Here is an 18,927-nt window from a genome sequence, read left to right on the forward strand (position 1 = left end):
AAAGCTGCACAGCCTCATTGAGTCGATGTTAGCCATTGTGGCATACCTATACCTCGTTCACCTATCATACATTCATACCTATGTTGTTAACTGTACTCTTGACAATAAGTTTGGTGCCATGTTATACATGGACTCGGTGTTGGTTAGTTGCTATTGTGTTTAAAACGCGGTTGCCTATATTCAATACAAAATAATAAAATAAATCATGGGAAGGGAAGGTTGCTTTGTCATACATTCCATATACCCCTAGAAGGATGTGTGCAGCTTAAGGCGCGGTTGGTTATATATAATTACTAAGAATTAAGAGAGTTCAACACTCAATGCAATAAGAATTTGACATTTCATGTTTTTAGTCCATATGTCGTAGTTGAATCGAGATGTAATGAACATTTTGAGCAATTTCTCTTGAAAAATATACTAGATAAAAATTCATACAGAAGTTCAACTTACATTTGATCAATAGAAAACAATACAAAATGATAAACTTTATAACAAGAAATCATTCTACGGCTAATTGGACACTCATCCTATCCTTCATAAGGAATAACAAGTTAGAAATTGAGCCGCACTTAAAGACATTATAAACAAACTTAAAGGAAAAAAAAAAAAACAGTCATTTTCTGTTAGTCATTGCAGGAAAAAATTCTCAGGTGAAGCATTTTGATCAACACTTGGGATAATCGGCTGGTGGTGGTGGCAGCTTCTGATTAGGAAGCTTTCCGTCTTCGACTACCCAAGCCATCTTCAAGCCCCAACTTGTGTGAACTTCCAAATGGCAGTGCATAAACCATACTCCTGTATAGATTGCATCCAAATTTTCATAATCAATTAGGACAGTAAAAAAAAATGTGTTGAAAATGATATATAGTCTCAAAATTGGTTGTTATTATACCTGGATTGTCTGCAAGAAATCGAATGGCAACCCACCCTCCAGCAGGCACACCAACTGTGTTCCTTTCAACAGGATCAACAAGGTTGTACTTAGCAGGGTCTTTTTTAGAATCGAAGTTTCCGAATCCTTGTCCAACAACAAAGAAGTTAAACCCATGAAGGTGAAGTGGGTGGCTCTCTGCCCCTAGAATACTAGTGCCCTGCATCACAAGCTCAACGCTTGTGTTGAACGGAATTGACACTACCTTAGTCCCATCTATCACGTTCGTGTTGTTAGGTGGTGTGCCGGTGTAGTTGAAGGGGATTAGTGGTGATGTAGGAAGATTGGTGGTAAACACACCATTAGATTGACGGGAGTAATGTGATTGCAACAGAGCTTTTGTAGGCATGACAAAGGATACATTGTTGATAGCAGCCGCAAACATGGTGGTATTGATTGGGCCTTGGCATGTTTTGTTTTTAGGACATGGATTGGTTCCTAACCCCACTGTAAAGAAGAAGTGTCTATCGACATTCTTTGGTACATTCGCCGGGTATTTAACATTTGCTAGGCTTCTAAGTTTGTTGGTGAAGTTGGCTACAAAAGAAGTGTCATTAAGGGCTGGAAGGGTGGGCTTGAAGAGAGGAAGCTTCTTGATTGATGTCGATGGTTTTGGGTGTTGGTATTCAAGCATACCGGCAACAGTAGAGTTGTCAAAGGTACCGCTTCCTGTGGCATAAGGCCGAGCCATCATGAGGAAAGTAGCACCAGGGTAAGCAGGCTTTGTCTTGAGGAGGACATTGGTAGTTTGACCGGGAGTTATGATGATTGTATCGCTCTCAAAGGGCTTAACATAGACAGCATCGACATCTACTGTTGTGAGAGTGTGATTGGCAATGCTAAAGAAGAGATCGTCATTGAGTGCAGCATTAATAATCCTAAGGAGATAAGTTTTGCCGGGTTTTACACTCAATTTGAAGGTGTCTGCACATACACTTTCGCAATTAGTCACAATTTATATGTTCATTTCAAATAATACTTCAATTTGCTTGCATATACCTTTAGCTGAGCAGTTGTATAGTAGTCCAGGAAGACCATTGATGGTGTAGGCATCTGATACATTTGGACCGCCTCCTGTTTTTGTAGCTTGGTTAATAACTGCCTCAGTGTCTGCATTCCACCATTCCCCTGCAAGCCCACATACAATTTGATAAATTTAACCAAAATTTTCGTTTTATTCATTCTATATAATTATTGAAATTGAAGTGTAGCATGTAGTAGAGCTTGTAGCATTACCAAAGATAAGAGGAACTTCCTTGTAAGGATGAGGAAAAGGGTAAGGAACACCGCGCTTAGGAAGAATAATGATAGGTCCGTAAAGGGTTGCTCTGAGCCAAGAAATATGAGCATGCCACCAAAGTGTGCCTCTCTGCCCAACAATGGTGAAGTTATACACATAAGTCTGTCCTGTTTGTATGGGACACTGCGCTATGTAAGCCGGTCCATCTGCCCATCCACTTCGTATCTGCCTAATCCCATGCCTGCATATATAGTCACACAAATCAGTACAGCATTTTTTTGATGTCAAATTTCAAAAATAAATAAACTTTATGACATTAGTATACCAATGAAGGGTAATGTTGTTTTGGACATGGTTGACAACTTTGATAACAAGTCGATCACCCTCTCTAGCAACAATACGAGGCCCTGGAAACTCTCCATTAACTGTAACAATGCTCTTAGTATGGCATAATCTTGTCACATTTTGCATCTTGATCTACAAACATAATATTGCAGCGCAACAAGAATATACATCGAGTTAGAACACAATGTTGCATATAATATTAGAACAAAACTAATAAATAGAGTTGTTTCATGTACATCAAACTTGTAGTGCCTAGTGATGCCAGTGTCAGCTGCATCAACAACATTGTTGGAAAGAATCGAGCACACGAAGCTGAAAAGGACAAAGAATAATCTGTAGGAAGTTGCCATGTTTTGCAACTTGATAAGCTTGAGAGAGTGTATTAGAAAGATATTACCAAGTTGAGAATGATTTTGGAGTTTGCAATGAACTGAGAAGCTTATATAGGGTGTATTTTGAAAAATTAGGTGGGAGGGAAAACAAAAGTAATGGTAATCGAAGCTCCAGCAAGTACTAATGGATTAATCTAATATGTTTGTTAGATTGTTGGTTTTAGAGTAATCCCAAAGTATGTAGATTTTCTCATGTATTTTTATTTTAATTATACAAAAAGAACAAATATTAACTAAGTAAATTGTTACTTGTTCCTATTTGCTATTCTTGATTATTACTATTAGCAAAGCCTTGTTTAGTTTATCCTAGCTAGTGCTCTTGTGATAATGAAGTTAATCTTCATCTTGTGAATGTATTCATCGCAAAATGATGATCATATGCTAAAGTAACCAGTAGTAGCAAGATGTACTTATTAATCAACACACCAGCACGAGTATGTGTTCATGTGTCAAATAAGGCCATTTATGAGAATTTGTATCATAAATGACCTTATTGTAAGTCCAATCTAGTCGATCTTGTAAACATATACTCGTAATGATAAATTGTTAATTGACTACCTCGTTAGTAAATGACTTGTAAGCATGTAGCAAAAAAAAAAAAAAGCGTCACTTAGAGGGTACTCCTGTTGATAGGCTTTCCTTATAAACGTATGCATGCATGGTTGCAAAGTCCATTTCAATTCTGTATACAAGAGTGCATTACAAAATACGTACTTCTGCTAACCATTTATAATACGATGAATAATACAGTATAATTTGAGAGGGATAAATGAAGATACATTACAGATGATACGAGATTAGACATTTAATTTAGCTTGGTATGCAATCAACGATGCACTTGATCTCCCGTAAAAAAGAGACGAAACCAACAAACATAAAAAGAAGCTCTTGATTATTGTCTTTTAGGACGATCGATCAATATTTTGTGCACTCGGAAACATGATATACATTATGCTCTTGATTATTGTCTTTTTTTTATTATACTTGAATGTTCTTTAATGTTGGAAATTCAATAATGGCCTCAATCTTTACTGCAATACTTCGTATTCAATATTATATAAACCAATAATATTAATATTACCAGCTCTTATAAACAATTAAATCCCAAGCTAATCTCAATTTGCATCAGCAATTAATAGACTTTGAAGGAAATCAGATTCACAATAAATGAAAAATGTAATAATGCAAGTTCTCTAATAAAGCTAATAAATTTACAAAGCAAAGCAAGAGGCTTAACTTCACGACTTGTTTGGTACAACTATAAAATAAAGAGTGGGGCAATTTTACATGTAACTTTCATACAATAGCCCAACGAAGAACATCTTCAGTTGTATTTTTCAGTACCCACACATATAGGCCATACTGTAGTGCATGTTCACATGAAACATCATTACCATTCTGTCTATTCTATTATATTGTACCGAGCATGCCGTGTATAAACTTTCTAACAATGTATCAGCAAATACTCCTACTACTGGTACGTTCCGGGATGAGCTAAATTTTCACATGAATGTAGAGGCACCCAGCTTAACACTTAAGCTACATATAACCATAAACTGGCTGAATGCAATGTTTACAGAGCTTTTTTAAACCATATATGAAGCATCATCATGGCTGTCTTCGTGCCAGCCAGTCCCAACCTTATACTTACATACAGGGCACGTTCCCTGCTGTTTAAGCCATGGGTCAATGCAACTAGCATGGTACTGCACGAACAAGAAAAGAATAGAGTAAGATTTCTAAAATGAGATGACAAAAAACTTTAAACATGCAATCATTAATCAGTTTAGCCACTCTCGTTAAAAGCTTTCTAATAGTTTGAAGCACCATAACCAATTAACCATTGTGGTCATACAGAGAGAAACTGAACCACTCTTGCATGGAACAACAATTTCAAGTTTAAAGACTGACTATAAAAATAAATAAAAAATAAAAAATAAAAAAACAAACAAAACAAAACAGAAAATCAACTTACTACTTACCGACCTTGTGAAATACTGTATTATCAGTAATGGACAACAATATATCAATCTCATTTTCTCACAACATAATGTAAACCAACAGAGGACTCAAAACACAAGTAAGAAAAGCAAAGAAAACCTCTAATAGCACTCACCTGGTGCAAACATGGCAAGCTACGAATGAGTTCTCCAACATTTACTTGCTCCAAACATACAGTACAAGTTAGTTCATCTTCTGAGCTTCCCTTGGAGCTGCCAATATTGATAGAAATGTCCTGCTGCTTCAGGTTTAGGAGAAAGTTACCCAACAAAAGATATCAATATAATGTAGTGAATACTGAATAGACAAGAGAGACATCAATTACATTCTTTAAAAAAGTTCAGAACTAAATCAGCTATTATTGATTCAAGCTCAATAGTCATATATTCAAGTAACTAAAAAGCTAGTATAGGCCTAATCTAAACAGAATATAAATGAATATTGGAAACACTTATCTAAACAGACACTAGAGATTTGACCTACTCCGCAGATATAAATGAATCAGAATGAATCACATAAACAAGAACCCTGAGTATATTCAGTTTCTAAATCTAAACAGAAAAGATTTCACCCTTAAACAAATCACGAAAATATGCACAAAAGTGCTGGAGTTAAAAAGAAAACAAGACCTCAGACAAAATTATCATGCTCCAAAGACAAATTGCTTCATATAGAAGAGCAACCCATTGGCCATTCATCAAAGAAGACCTTCAGATGATAAACAACTATCAAAATCCATTTAAGAAATAATTTCTTCTCAATTGACGAGTCTCTTGAGCAGATGATATATGCCCATCCCCCTAAACAGTTCCTCCCTTTTTGCAACTGATTTTAACTACAGCACACAGGTATCTTTACATCATAACAACGGGAACATGAAACAGAAAATATCCTATTACAAGGATATACAACTGTTCTTGAGCAGATGAGAGCAAATCAGGTTCATTTATGACTTGCTATCTCAGTCAAATTAAAGTAATCTGTACATAACCACAATCAATGGAAACACTTATCGGTATATAGACTACAATGAGATGGTCGTTATTTACACCCCAACCCACCCCAACCCACCCCACCCCACCCCCACCCCTCTTGTTGCTTCCCTTTCACAGAGCACTTGAATGAAATGGAAGATTCATATAATCATCCAATGACCTTTAGTAGACGTTTCAAGGTAGAATTATGGCCCAAAGATAATGGAGATGCCTACATATCCGAAGCTCTAAAAAATTAATGATTCCTAATAAATGAAATAAGGATTTTCAAGAAAAACTAGTGACAAAGATAGGAAGAAGATACAAAAGGAAAAAGGTAAACATGAAGGGAGGAAGTACTGTTTACTGAGTAAAGTAAAACAACTAGAGATAGAGCCAGGACTAAACAGAGGCCTGATGAAAAGGTTGAATATTCAGTGCTCAGTAACCACAAATACACATAATGTTGGACTACAATAGCTCGTTCATCTGGTGTGAAAAAAAAAAAAAAAAAATTGTGAATTCAGTAGCAGGGAAGAAACAGATCTATCACACCATCATATATCATTTCAACCTATTAGACCTAAAAAGTTACTTAACTGTGTCAAGATTTTAAAATAAAAAATGCAATCAAGACTCAAGAGGATCAATATTTGATTCAGAGCTGCCTGGAATATTGTTAGCTCCACTACACAAAATATATACGAGAACCAAGATCTTTCTAATTCTCAAGGAATGCTTAATTAAACATATAATTGTAAGCTCTGTTGGATTGCAAAGGCTAAGGGAGACTGTTATTACTTGTTAAGTAATTGATAAAATTGACCTTGTATCTCTCTTCCTTCTTAAGAAACTAATAAGATGGCCTATAAAGCTATTAAACTCACTGAACTTATCTTCATCTAGGCTGTGGTATAGTAGTGATCCACACAGCATCTTACGGAATTCAAGCCAACAAAAATCAAGCACACAGAAGTAGAATACCTCAGAAGACGCAGAAGATGATGCCTGCTTATTTGATACCATATCACTGTCTCAAAAGAAAACAAAATGTCAATATTCATATGCTAGCAAAATTTAACAACAACAGATAAGCAGGATAACCTATTCCAAAGAAAAATACAGAAATAAATTTACATAAACAAAAGATTAAAATGCAAAAGTAGAAGCTTCAAACTGGAAATCGACAAGTGCATGCACAAACATGAAGATTAAGTTTAAGAATACTATCACTTCATGCACACCAAGAAAATTTATAATAAAGACAGTTAAGAGCTTCAATCTTTCCAATGAGATGATGTTTGTTATAAATCTGCTTACCTGACACAGTTCACGTATCACAGCAACCTAATAGCCATGTTTAGCAGTTGATATGTGTGTGTGTGTGTGTGCATGTCATTTTTCATGGAAGAATACTTGCATATCCAAAATATAGGCCACAAATTGATAGTGATGTGAAACTTCTATAACACTTGTTGAAGACATTTAAATAAAGAAACTAATACATAGGGAACCTTCTTGTTGAAAACAAGATCAAACAAAATCTCACCCTTCTACATCGGTAACTTTATATTTGTGAACAGGAAGAGAATTTATTTCATCCTCGCTCATTGAAGGAACAGCAGGTGCATTGTCAGCATCCAGCGCTCTTAAAGTTTCATAATCTGCAGATGATAACTTTATTTTAGAAGAAAGAACACAAGGAAAATGGACAGTTAAAAAAAAAACAATTTGAATATTCGTGAATCATCAGCATCATTCCACCAGTAAACTACTTAAATTATAGGCAAGCGCAAAAGGCAACTCAATTCACTATACCAAGATCATCAAACTCCCGATCAAGAAGAGCAAGCTGCAGCCTAAGGCCATGCAGACGTCCTCTAGTGGCAAATGCAATAGATGGTGGCATCTGCAAACGGAGCTCAGTATGGCGAAGTAGGCCACTGGCTGCTACAGCATGTGCTTGTGCCTGTGCTTGAAGTTGCTGACATGTGGCATACATTCTTAGGCTAGTAGCCATCAAAAAGAAGCCAAATACCAGCCAGAGCTTCATGTAGAGTAAAAACACATCATGTTACCACTTAAAATAACTGGATTTACTAAACACAAATCTACTTGCATATCTCAAACATATATACCAAAAAATTCGGTGACATTTGATGTGAATTTAGTATCATGAAGATCAAGAGTACTGCAACAAAGAAAAATGTATAAGAATTAGCCTAATCCAAAATTGATCAATAGAAACATATATAATATAATCAAAAACGAAAGCTGCAAATATTACAAAGATAGAAGCAAGTAATATACCAGTAACAAGAAAAGCAAGTGAATTGGTATTCACTGGCCGTGCTGCATGAATGCGCTGATAAACAAAAACAACAGAAGAAACGAATGTTTGTATTAGTGTCAATATCATAAAACAAGAAGTGTCAAGTTTGACAATGTAAATTTTATTAAACCAGGCCATTTTATATCAGTGAAACTTTAACACAGGGATATGGAACTTTGAACTGTTGTGCTAAACTGCTAATCCTAAAATTTTCCATAAATAAGGATATGCAACTTGAAATCAAGCTATATGAAATGTACCACGCGCCGTTCAGGGATCATTCCTGGAAAAGCATTCTCGATATCAGCTCGAGACCCTCGAAACACAAAGCTCATGATTGTATAATTTCACAAAACGAACTCCAGTACAAAATTAATCTGTATGTTGTATGAAGAGCTTCCCTTCAAAAATTCAAAACAAATAACAAGAAAAATGTCAATATAAAACTACAAACATCCAATAAATTTGCCCCAATACACAATCTCATATATATTTGCATTCTGCAATACATACAAATATACAATTCTCCATAAACTGTCCAAATAAACCCACATTATAAACCCTTTTTGAAAACATGCCAGTAAACTAATTACACACAAAATGATCTTAAATTACTCAAAAAAAAATCCCTAAATTAATTGTCGTGAAATTAGGGCCTAATTCATAACCTACAAATCATAAAGCCACAAAATGTAAACGTTTTAGCACATCAATTTAGAAATGAAACCCTAAAATTACCAAACACAGCTCAAATTCTTGATTCTTTAACTAAAACAATTCCCAATTAAAGAAAAACAGAAAACATAACGCTTATTTAACTCTAATTTACCTAATAAACCCTAAAAATTATATAAAAAGACAAATCAAACAAAATTATACAGAATCAATGAAAAAAAGAGGAACTTACGAAAATTCGCGTCAGAAATTGTGAGTAAAACCGAACAAAATGAACTCAAAATTTGATCAAAATCAAAATGATCAATTATTTTTTAGTATACTAAATCCTAAATTAGAAATGCGAGTAAAAAATTGAAAGAATTTAGAGAGCAAAAGAATTGTAGGCAACGAAAGCCGGCGTTGTGACTCGGACGCGTTGAGAGTCGGAGACCGAGTTGCGCACAACGTTTTGACTCGGGAGGTCTCTCGTCAGCTCTAATTTTCCAGAATTTTTTTACAAATTAATTTTGTGGTGTAAAACTTGATGTTTTGTTAAAACGCAGCGTTTGGAGTTGGGTAATACAAGTAACAGGAATTGCTTCAAAAAAAAAAATACAAGTAACAGGAATTACGGAATTACCTTGTCAATCCTAACATTTATTTTGTCAATCCAACTACATTCTGTTTTTTAATGGATAATAATGATACCCCCGATGTAATTAAGGATTAGTCGTTAGAAGTTAGGCTATACGGAGTACATCCGTTTAAGAAAAAAAAAAAAAAGCCGCACTTGGTGTGGCACGGGTTACTTGTATTTTAGGGTTACGTGTATTTTGGGGTTACTTGTATGGGTTACTTGTATTATGAGGTTACTTGTATGGGTTACTTTTATCGTGGGGTTACTTTTATCGTGGGGTTACTTGTATGTGTTACCTGTATTCTAAGTAACTCCAGACCAAAATCCCATACCAAACCAGTAACACCTACAAGTAACCCCATATCAAAACCATTAACACCCATACAAGTAACCCTAGAATACAAGTAACACCTGACAAAACCAGTATCACCCTACAAGTAACCCCGATCAAAACCAGTAACACCCATACAATTAACCCCAGAATACAAGTAACAACTACAAGTAACCCATGACAAAACCAGTAACACCCTGCAAGTAACCCCGACCAAAACCAGTAATGTTTCGGGGTTTTCTGATGTCCTGCGGGAGAGTTACAATTCCGAGACTGGAACCGGACGCCTGTACCTGCAAAACAAACGGATGCTCCGGATGATTGGAGATCCGCCTCCGACGGTCAAGTTAGTACCTGATTAAGGAGTAATTAATGCGGAAATAAAAGTGATTGGGTCTCTCTAGGTGAGAGTGTTTAATGTGTGTAATCTCTCTTAATGAGGATTAAGGGAGGTATTTATAACCTTGGTAAACGTGTCAATCCTAGGTTTAGGTTAACCTAGGGCTGATTGGGCTTCCCTTGGAAGTTGGGCCTAGGTGGCCGGTTTCTCCATTAGGCATGGAGGATGCCACGTGTCATGACATAATAGGTCCAGGGTGGACGAATAGGCGTGTGCCACGTGGCAAGCCCTGACAGTTCCAACTGTGGGACACTTGGCAGGACCTGATTGGCCCACGTGGCGCATTCCGATTGGTGGGAGCAAAATCCCCTAATCAAGTAACACCTTACAAATAACCCTTGCCGCACCTTGTGGCCAGCCACATACAAAAATTTGTAAAAAAAATTGTTTTGGCTATACTCCGTACGTATCAATTTTTTTAAACATTTATTTATAGTAACCTACTTAAACTTTATCTACTTGATTTAGTTGTTACAATCCGAAAACTCAAAAAAATTCTCAAAAAACATGGATATTAGCCTTTAATTTTGAAATTTTTTGACTTTTTACGCCAGAAAATAAAAATTGCCGAAATATTTAGCGTGGTTCCTAATACCCTCGGGTAGTCCAATTAGGTGGGTGAAACCATCCAATTTGCATTTAAACGGCCAATTTACCGATTTACAACTTGCACTTATTGCATTAACTCAAGTTTACCACGAACATTTATGACAACATATAATGGTCAATTATAGTTTCAAACGTCATTATATGACCCCTAAATGTATCTAATAAAATCTCATTTCTTTTCGACACCTGGCCCCGAAACCTTCGAAATTTCTCAAAAAACGTGGATAATTAGCTTTCAATTTAGGAATTTTTTACTTTTGTTCGCCCAAAAATAAAATTGCCGAAATGTTTACCATGGTCCATAATAACCTCTGGAGGTCCAATTGGGTGGGTGGAACCATCCAATTTGCCCTTAAACGACCATTTTACCGGTTTACAACTTGCACCAATTTCATTAACTCAATCCTACAACGAACATTTATGACAACAAATAATGACCACATATGGTTCCAAACGGCATTATATGACCCCGAGATGTGTTTCCTAGAATTTCGAGACTTTTAGACACCGGGCCCCGAATACTCCCAAATTTCTCAAAAAACGTGGATATTAGCCTTCAATTTTTGAATTTTTTTGACTTTTTTTCTTTTATAAATAAAAATTGCCGAAATGTTTACCATGGCCCCTAATACTCTCCAGGAGTCCAATTGTGTAGGTGGAACTATCCAATTTGCCTTTAAACGGCCTATTTACCGGTTTACAACTTGTACTGATTTCATTAACTCAATCTTACCACGAACATTTATGAAAACATATAATGGTCATTTATATTTTCATACGTCATTATATGACCCCGAGATGCATGTATTCCCTATAATTTCGAGACTTTTAGAGACCGGGCCCGAAAACTCAAAAATTTCTAAAAAAGCGTGGATATTAGCCTTCAATTTTTGAATTTTTTGACTTTTTTTCGCCTGTAAATAAAAATTTCCGAAATGTTTACCATGGTCCCTAATATCCTTCGGGATCTAATTGTGTGGGTGGAACCATCCAATTTGCCTTTAAACGGTCTTTTTACCGGTTTAGAACTTGCACTGATTTCATTAACTCTAGCTTATGGCAACATATAATGATCATATATGGTTCCAAACGGCATTAAATGACCCTGAGATATATGTATCCTCTAGAATTTCAAGACTTTTCGACACCGAGCATCGAATCCTCCAAAATTTCTCAAAAAACGTAAATATTAGCCTTCAATTTTTAAATTTTTAACTTTTTTTTTCGCCCGAAAATAAAAATTGCCGAAATGTTTACCATAGTCCCTAATACCGTCCGGGAGTCCCATTGGGTGGAATGAACCATCCAATTTGCCTTTAAATGACCAATTTACCGGTTTACAACTTGCACTAATTTCATTAACTCAAGCCTACCACGAAAATTTATAGAAACAAATAATGATCATATATGGTTCCAAACGGCATTATATGATCCCAACATGTATCCCATATAGTTTCAAGACTTTTCGACAATGGGCCCCAAAACCTCCAAAATTTTTCAAAAAACGTGGATATTAGTGTTCAATTTTTGAATTTTTTTACTTTTTTTTGCTCGGAAATAAAAAATGTCGAAATGTTTACCATGGTCCCTAATACCCTCCGGGAGTCCAATTGAGTTGGTGGAACCATCCAATTTGTCTTTAAACGGTCAATTTAATTACCGGTTTACAACTTGCACGAATGAATTTCATTAACTTTAGCCTACTACGAACATTTATGACAACATATAATGATCATATATATTTCCAAACGACATTATATGACCCCGAGATGTATCCCCTAAAATATTAGTACTTTTCTACACCGGGCCCCGAAACTTCTAAATTTTTTCAAAAAACGTGGATATTAGCCTTCAATTTTGTTTGTTTTTTTTTTTATTATTATTTTTTTTCACCCGAAAATTAAAATTGCCGAAATTCTTACCATGGTCCCTAATACCCTCCTGGAGTCCAATTGGGTAGGTGGAACCATCTGATTTGCCTTTAAACGACCAATTTACCGGTTTACAATTTGCACGGATTTCATTAAGTCAAACCTTCTACGAACATTTATGCAACAAGTAATGATCATATATGGTTCCAAACGGCATTATATGATCCCAAAATGTATCCCATAGTGTTTAAAGACTTTTCGACAATGGGCCCTGAAACCTCCAAAATTTCTCAAAAAACGTGGATATTAGTCTTCAATTTTTGAATTTTTTGACTTTTTTTTTTGCCCGGAAATAAAAAATTCCGAAATATTTACCATGATCCCTAATATACTTCGGGAGTCCAATTGGGTTGGTGGAATCATCCAATTTGCCTTTAAACGGCCAATTTAATTACCGATTTACAACTTGCACGGATTTCATTTACTCAAGCCTACTACGAACATTTATGACAACATATAATGATCATATATATTTCCAAACGACATTATATGACCCCGAGATGTATCCCCAAAAATATTAATACTTTTCTACATCGCGCCCCGAAACTTCTAAAATTTCTCAAAAAACGTGGATATTAGCCTTCAATTTTGATTTTTTTTTGCCCGAAAATTAAAATTGTCGAAATATTTACCATGGTTCCTAATACCCTCCTGGAGTCCAACTGGGTAGGTGGAACCATCCGATTTGCCTTTAAACGACCAATTTACCAATTTACAATTTGCACGGATTTCACTAAGTCAAAGCTTCCGCGAACATTTATGCAACAAATAATGATCATATATGGTTCCAAATGGCATTATATGATCCCAACATGTGTCCCATAGAGTTTCAAGACTTTTCGACAATGGGCCCCGAAACCTCCAAAATTTCTCAAAAAACGTGGATATTAGCCTTTAATTTTGGATTTTTTTGACTTTTTTTTCGAATGAAAATAAAAATTATCGAAATGTTTACCATGGTCCCTAATACCCTCCGAGAGTTTAATTGGATGGGTGAAACCATTCAATTTGTTTTTAAACGGCCAATTTACCTGTTTGCAACTTGCACCGATTTACCGGTTTACAACGACCAATTTAATTAACTTGCACCGAACCCGACTTGAACCGAAATTGACCCAAACTCGTTTTAACCGGTCAAAACCCGAATTTAACCCAATAATAAACATCTATGTTTAACTTAAAATAATATTTGACTAATCATTACATGTCTCACCTTTCAATATTTGTCCTTCTTTGACCAGCCCTTACTAAAGCAATTTACTTAGATTTATTAGAAGATTCCATTCTATATGAAAATTCTTTACATGATGATAACTACTCCTTAAGAATATTGTTCAACAATAAAATTCAAATGAAAATAAAGTCCATATTAAAATTTAATTAACTACTCTGTATGCATTAAATTTATACTTGAAAATTATAAATAGTTAAAAAATCATAAAAATATAAACATTAATTACACTGATTTACGCGTGTTTTTGTCATGAATTATTAATTTTATACAATTTTCAAGAGTATATTTAATGCTTATATATAGCCCTTAGGACTACATATAACATTACCCTTAATACTATTCTTTTTCTTTTTTCCTATAAAAATAAACTTCCTACAATTTTACGCCTTTTTCTTTTGGCTTTATAAAAATTACTACGAAGTAAGTTTTATACAAGCCAAAAATCTGAAACCAGCAAAAAAAGAAGGGGAAAAATGGATGAGGGATCCACGGGCCCACGAGTAAACTGGATCCAACCCAGTCAAGAAGGATGGGCAGCACGAGGTATATTAGTATTGACTGTACAGTACAACCCATTATTGACCAACTTCTCTTCATGGTTGACTAGCTTCAACCCATACTATTTTTTTTAAGGTGACGTTTGGTTCTTTAAGGGAAAAGAGAAAGAGTTTAAGAAAGGGAATGAAGAGCAATGGAAAATAATTCCATTTCGTATAACATACAATACCCACTTGATATATTTTTTCCGTATAGATTATCGTATATTTAAGGTCAAAGTTTATTCAAATTTGGCATTCAGATCAGATAGACCAGACCAGACCATAGCAGATTAGATCAGACTAGACTAGTAAAAATAAGGTGAACCAAACAAGCCCTAAGGGCCTGTTCACATTTACTTAATTTTAATTCAGTTCAGTTCAGTTCAGCTCTAATCAGTTCAATTCAGTTCAGCTCCAATCAGTTCAGTTCAGTTCACTTCATCTCTTAATTTCCCTCATAAAATATTCAATTCAAATCAGTTTAGTTAAGTTTCAATCAGTTCAGTTCAGCTCAGTTCCGTAAATGTGGACAAACCCTAATTTTTTTTTTTATTAACTAAGAGGCTATTAACATTTATTGCCACAAGATATTTATAGAGGGGTGACAAAGTAATTTAACACGGCGCGTTGCTTGACATATGCGTTTGTATATGTATACACACAATGGTCACTACCGGATCAACTCACAATCAAACAATTCTCTCAACATTGAAGAGGACAAAAAGAAACAACATGAAATAAATGAATTTAACTTGTTCATTAATCTTAGGAGATAGTTGAGTAAAAAGAGGGACTTTATTGAGTCAGAAAATCACAAGATATATGTGATGAACAGCATGAATAATTACAGTAGTAAACGTACTGTTGCTTTGTTTACTTGTCACGATTACAAGCAACACTATCTTTTTGCTAATGAACCTGACAATTAATTAATTAAATTGGAGGTGTATAAAAAGGTGATGATCGATCTAGAAATTTATTAATGGTTGTGCACACGTGACAAGGACCAAAAACATACATCTGGCTCATATCTCACCTTATTTAATACTATTGGTCTTCTCTTTCTCACTGATAAAAATTGATGATGCTATGCAAATTACTACCAAGTACCAAGACAGTAAATTTTTTGTTTTTACCTCGCTGTTTATGGATGAAGGATGAAGATTTTGCAAATAAATCTCTAGATTATTAATGTCAAGTTACAAAATAAATATGTTTTTCATGGTAATGAGATGGTGATTTTAAATATTTAGGGATATAATCATATAATATGGAGAAATACTTGTGTATGTATAGGATTGAAATGTGAAAAATGGTACTCATAATTCATAAATGGCTATTGAAAGTATGTATAACTGTATAAGCAATTACGGATTTAATGTTTTTATTTTTTTTATTTTTTTTACAAGGGAGTTAGTGTTTTCTGTAAGTAGAATATGGATGATAATGTTTAATTACACTTTTTTTTAAAAACAAGTTTAGTTACACCAATGTGATTATAAATTTATAATAATGTAAGAATCACCAAGACACCAACTTGCTACTATTTTTAACTTTTTACTTTTATTATTCCCAACCCTAACTAGAATGTAGACATTAACAATGCTTATATGCATTGACTAGCTTTACTAGTTAAGTAGGTTGACCAATTAAACACTCTTTATCTGTCAAAAAAAATTAAACACTCTTTATTACATAAATATATATACCTAAAGGAGGAAAACATACTCTATTACTTAATGTTTTTATTTCCTTCTTTCTTTAAAGTAAAGCTTTAATGCTACCAAATCCTCATTTTCAGTTTTCTAATTGTTTATTCATGCGGTGTAAAAATTATTGCTACGCAAAATTAATCTAAATAATTGTAACTATCACCATATAAAAACTTAGAAAGTACTCCATATAAAGATATGAAGAACTTTTAACCATTCAAATTTGTTATATACAAGTAAAAACTTAAAATGTACATAAAGATGTACATGTAGTTGGCAAATGCCAAACCTAGAGAGAGTTATGTACCATCCAACAAAAAACCACTTCACACGGCTCACCTTCAAGGAAGTGGACCTATCTTTAGATATTTAGCTACCCTTGTTTGGTCAAACTCTTAACCAAGCTCCTACCAACACCATATCTTTAAGCTTTGAACACATTATTTTCACATTTACATACAAAAGTATATTTAAAAAAAAAAAAAAAAAAAAAAAAAAAAAAAAAGACAAAAAATCTACTGTTTTTAGAGGCCCAATCCTAGTCTCTGACTGGCCAAATCACACCTAACCTCTGCTAACCCTACCCTTGATTGTACCAAATCAAATTCCATCCACATATTTTGTTGATGATGATGCCCAATTATATAAGCTTCTACACCAAGTAGATCCGAATTACCAAATGTGAAGCAATGCACCCCATCAGGTCCTCTAACCTCACCCGGAACCCGATATAATAATCGCTCTGCGGATACACTCATTTCAGCTCCTTGAAACATTAGTGTCACGGTAGGTAAAACCGGGTAACCCTTTTGAGTTAAGGGTACTCGATAACATAGATCCATCGCGCCTTGAAACACATAATTTGGGTCACCTAACTCTTTTAACGTGGTTCTAGTTTGGGCTAAGAATTCATTCTTCAAAGCGGTATAGACCGGTCCAAGTAAGAAAGTAAATTGAGTACCTGAGTCAACCATGGTTTGACCCGCACCCGTGTGATCGGGTTGAAGGATAGATTTGGGTAAAGTAAGTAATTTACCCCCAACTTTAATCCCTTCAAATTGTACCGAGTATGCCACACGGTCAAAATACGGTAAAGGGCTAGTAACTTTTACCATAGGAGTGTAACTTCTTGGCTTAAGCCAAGCAAAATTAGCCTCTCCAAATAACAACACACCCGAAGCGTCCTGACCCGAAATACAATACGAAAACTTTGGGTAATTCATTTGTGTCACAAACGATAACGACCCACGGTTCATACCCAATAACCCGGTAGTCCTCGAATCGGTCTCGGAACTACTACTAAAACCCTGATCCATACACCCGAAAAAAACACCCGGCATCGACGACTCGCCCATTTTAAAATTATCCATTGCAAGCGTTCCCTCCATCGAGGAGAAGTCCGCATAAGAAACTAACACGTGGCACAATTTTATCGGGTCACATGACGCGGGAATAGTAAAATCCCGCGTTCGGGCCCTACAAGTGGGTGAACTACACGGGATTCGAGAATAAGAAGTTGAGTGAACAGGATCAAATAAGGAATTTAAACCCGGATTTTTTTTACAGTGAAGCCAACAGAGCTCACTCCCTGTATCCAACACCATTGTTACAGGTTGTGGCGGAGTGCCAACTAGGAGAGAGACTGTAAGACTAACGTTGTGATGAAAAGGAAGCTTACTTGCTGGCCGTCGGATTGACCCAGGTGGGATTTGCTGAGCTTTAAGCGCAAACATAACAGTATTAGAAAGAGTTGAGCTGTGATTGCTTTGTTTTGATTGGACGAAAACAGAGCATATCTGTAACAAAAGAAAAATTAGAAAAATTAAATATTTTTGATGAAATTTCGAATTACCCATTAAAGGGTATAATTAATTAAGGGTTTTGAAGTGATTTTCGTGTTGTAATTTGGGGGAAAAAAACTAAAAAGGAGAAATTTTGAAAATTGATTGGGATTTATGGAGTGTATGAAAGGTGTTTGATAAAATGACGCAATGAAGTTATTTATAGAAAAGGAAAGGAGGAGGTTGGGTTTGGTGATGGTATATATAGGATGGTCCAGGGAGGAAAGAAAGGTACAAAACAGCTGGTGATGAATGAAAAAGAGCTTGGTTTTCCCAAGGATGGAAAAAGGAAAAGTTAGGGATCTGGAAACAAAGAAACAGGGGATTTTTTAATTTTGATTCAATTTGATTTTTGTGGATTTAAATTTAAAATTTTGGGTTACCAATAAATAAACAACAAAAGGTCTAATTTTGATTTTTCAAAGTTTTGTTCTTGGAAAGTGGGTGAATTTGTCCCCCTATGATGCAAATGTTTCCAAATGCTAGAGACTGTTAAAAATTTTGGGGAAGGATTTTGTGTTACAATAGTGGGGGAAAGGATAAGAAAATATAGAGAATAATAAATAGGACAAATTATAAATCGGTGGTTTTGGTAAGAAATTCCAAAATCGTTATGTCCTTGTAGAAATTAAAAAAAAAAAAAAAAAAAAAAAAAAAGGTATAAGTTCTCTCGGTTGAGGAATTAGTTTTTTTTTTTTTTTTTTTTTTATAAATAAAAACAAAATTTAGTGGATTTTCAGATATATTTTTTTCAATGTATTTATGACATAATTTAATTGATTATATTATACGCCTGTATCATGTACATGTGTACAAACTAC

General features: G+C 34.9%; 3 protein-coding genes across 4 annotated transcripts; all 3 read right to left on the reverse strand.

Annotated features, from left to right (window-relative positions):
• Positions 1-386: 386 nt before the first annotated feature.
• LOC110733312 (laccase-17-like) lies at positions 387-2,916 on the reverse strand. The gene is made up of 6 exons (XM_021913331.1): positions 2,753-2,916; positions 2,497-2,648; positions 2,168-2,412; positions 1,931-2,059; positions 893-1,855; positions 387-795 (listed from the first exon to the last, which is right to left on the reverse strand). Exons 1-6 carry the CDS (start codon positions 2,864-2,866, stop codon positions 665-667), a joined length of 1,734 nt encoding a protein of 577 aa, XP_021769023.1. The 5' UTR covers positions 2,867-2,916; the 3' UTR covers positions 387-664.
• A 1,160-nt stretch (positions 2,917-4,076) lies between these two features.
• Positions 4,077-9,595, reverse strand: LOC110733313 (E3 ubiquitin-protein ligase SDIR1-like). 2 transcript variants are annotated; one of them, XM_021913333.1, is made up of 9 exons: positions 9,123-9,595; positions 8,476-8,616; positions 8,194-8,248; positions 8,022-8,074; positions 7,702-7,930; positions 7,433-7,547; positions 6,868-6,913; positions 5,025-5,150; positions 4,077-4,614 (listed from the first exon to the last, which is right to left on the reverse strand). In XM_021913333.1, exons 2-9 carry the CDS (start codon positions 8,548-8,550, stop codon positions 4,495-4,497), a joined length of 819 nt encoding a protein of 272 aa, XP_021769025.1. In that variant the 5' UTR covers positions 8,551-8,616; positions 9,123-9,595; the 3' UTR covers positions 4,077-4,494. The 2 variants fall into 2 exon arrangements, with proteins under 2 accessions (XP_021769025.1, XP_021769026.1); XM_021913334.1 differs by having other exon boundaries at positions 5,025-5,147; positions 9,123-9,594.
• Positions 9,596-16,432: 6,837 nt separating this feature from the next.
• Positions 16,433-18,626, reverse strand: LOC110733314 (aspartic proteinase PCS1-like). The gene has a single exon (XM_021913335.1). It carries the CDS (start codon positions 18,119-18,121, stop codon positions 16,790-16,792), a length of 1,332 nt encoding a protein of 443 aa, XP_021769027.1. The 5' UTR covers positions 18,122-18,626; the 3' UTR covers positions 16,433-16,789.
• Between the last annotated feature and the right edge of the window lie 301 nt (positions 18,627-18,927).

This window comes from Chenopodium quinoa, unplaced genomic scaffold (assembly GCF_001683475.1).
Source record: "Chenopodium quinoa cultivar QQ74 unplaced genomic scaffold, ASM168347v1, whole genome shotgun sequence".
In the NCBI taxonomy this organism is placed as follows: Eukaryota; Viridiplantae; Streptophyta; class Magnoliopsida; order Caryophyllales; family Amaranthaceae; genus Chenopodium; species Chenopodium quinoa.

Bases quoted from the DNA above. Each gene is read 5' to 3' on its own strand.
- LOC110733314 (XM_021913335.1), bottom strand. From the start codon at position 18,121: ATGGGTAATTCGAAATTTCATCAAAAATATTTAATTTTTCTAATTTTT.
- LOC110733312 (XM_021913331.1), bottom strand. From the start codon at position 2,866: ATGGCAACTTCCTACAGATTATTCTTTGTCCTTTTCAGCTTCGTGTGC. The intron at 2,649-2,752 runs GTACATGAAACA...TTATGTTTGTAG, and splicing joins CTAGGCACTACAAGTTTGAT to ATCAAGATGCAAAATGTGAC. The intron at 2,060-2,167 runs GTAATGCTACAA...GTGGGCTTGCAG, and splicing joins GGAAGTTCCTCTTATCTTTG to GGGAATGGTGGAATGCAGAC.
- LOC110733313 (XM_021913333.1), bottom strand. From the start codon at position 8,550: ATGAGCTTTGTGTTTCGAGGGTCTCGAGCTGATATCGAGAATGCTTTT. The intron at 5,151-6,867 runs GTATTCTACTTC...CTAAACCTGAAG, and splicing joins CATCTTCTGCGTCTTCTGAG to CAGCAGGACATTTCTATCAA. The intron at 4,615-5,024 runs GTGAGTGCTATT...TTGTTCGTGCAG, and splicing joins GCTTGCCATGTTTGCACCAG to TACCATGCTAGTTGCATTGA.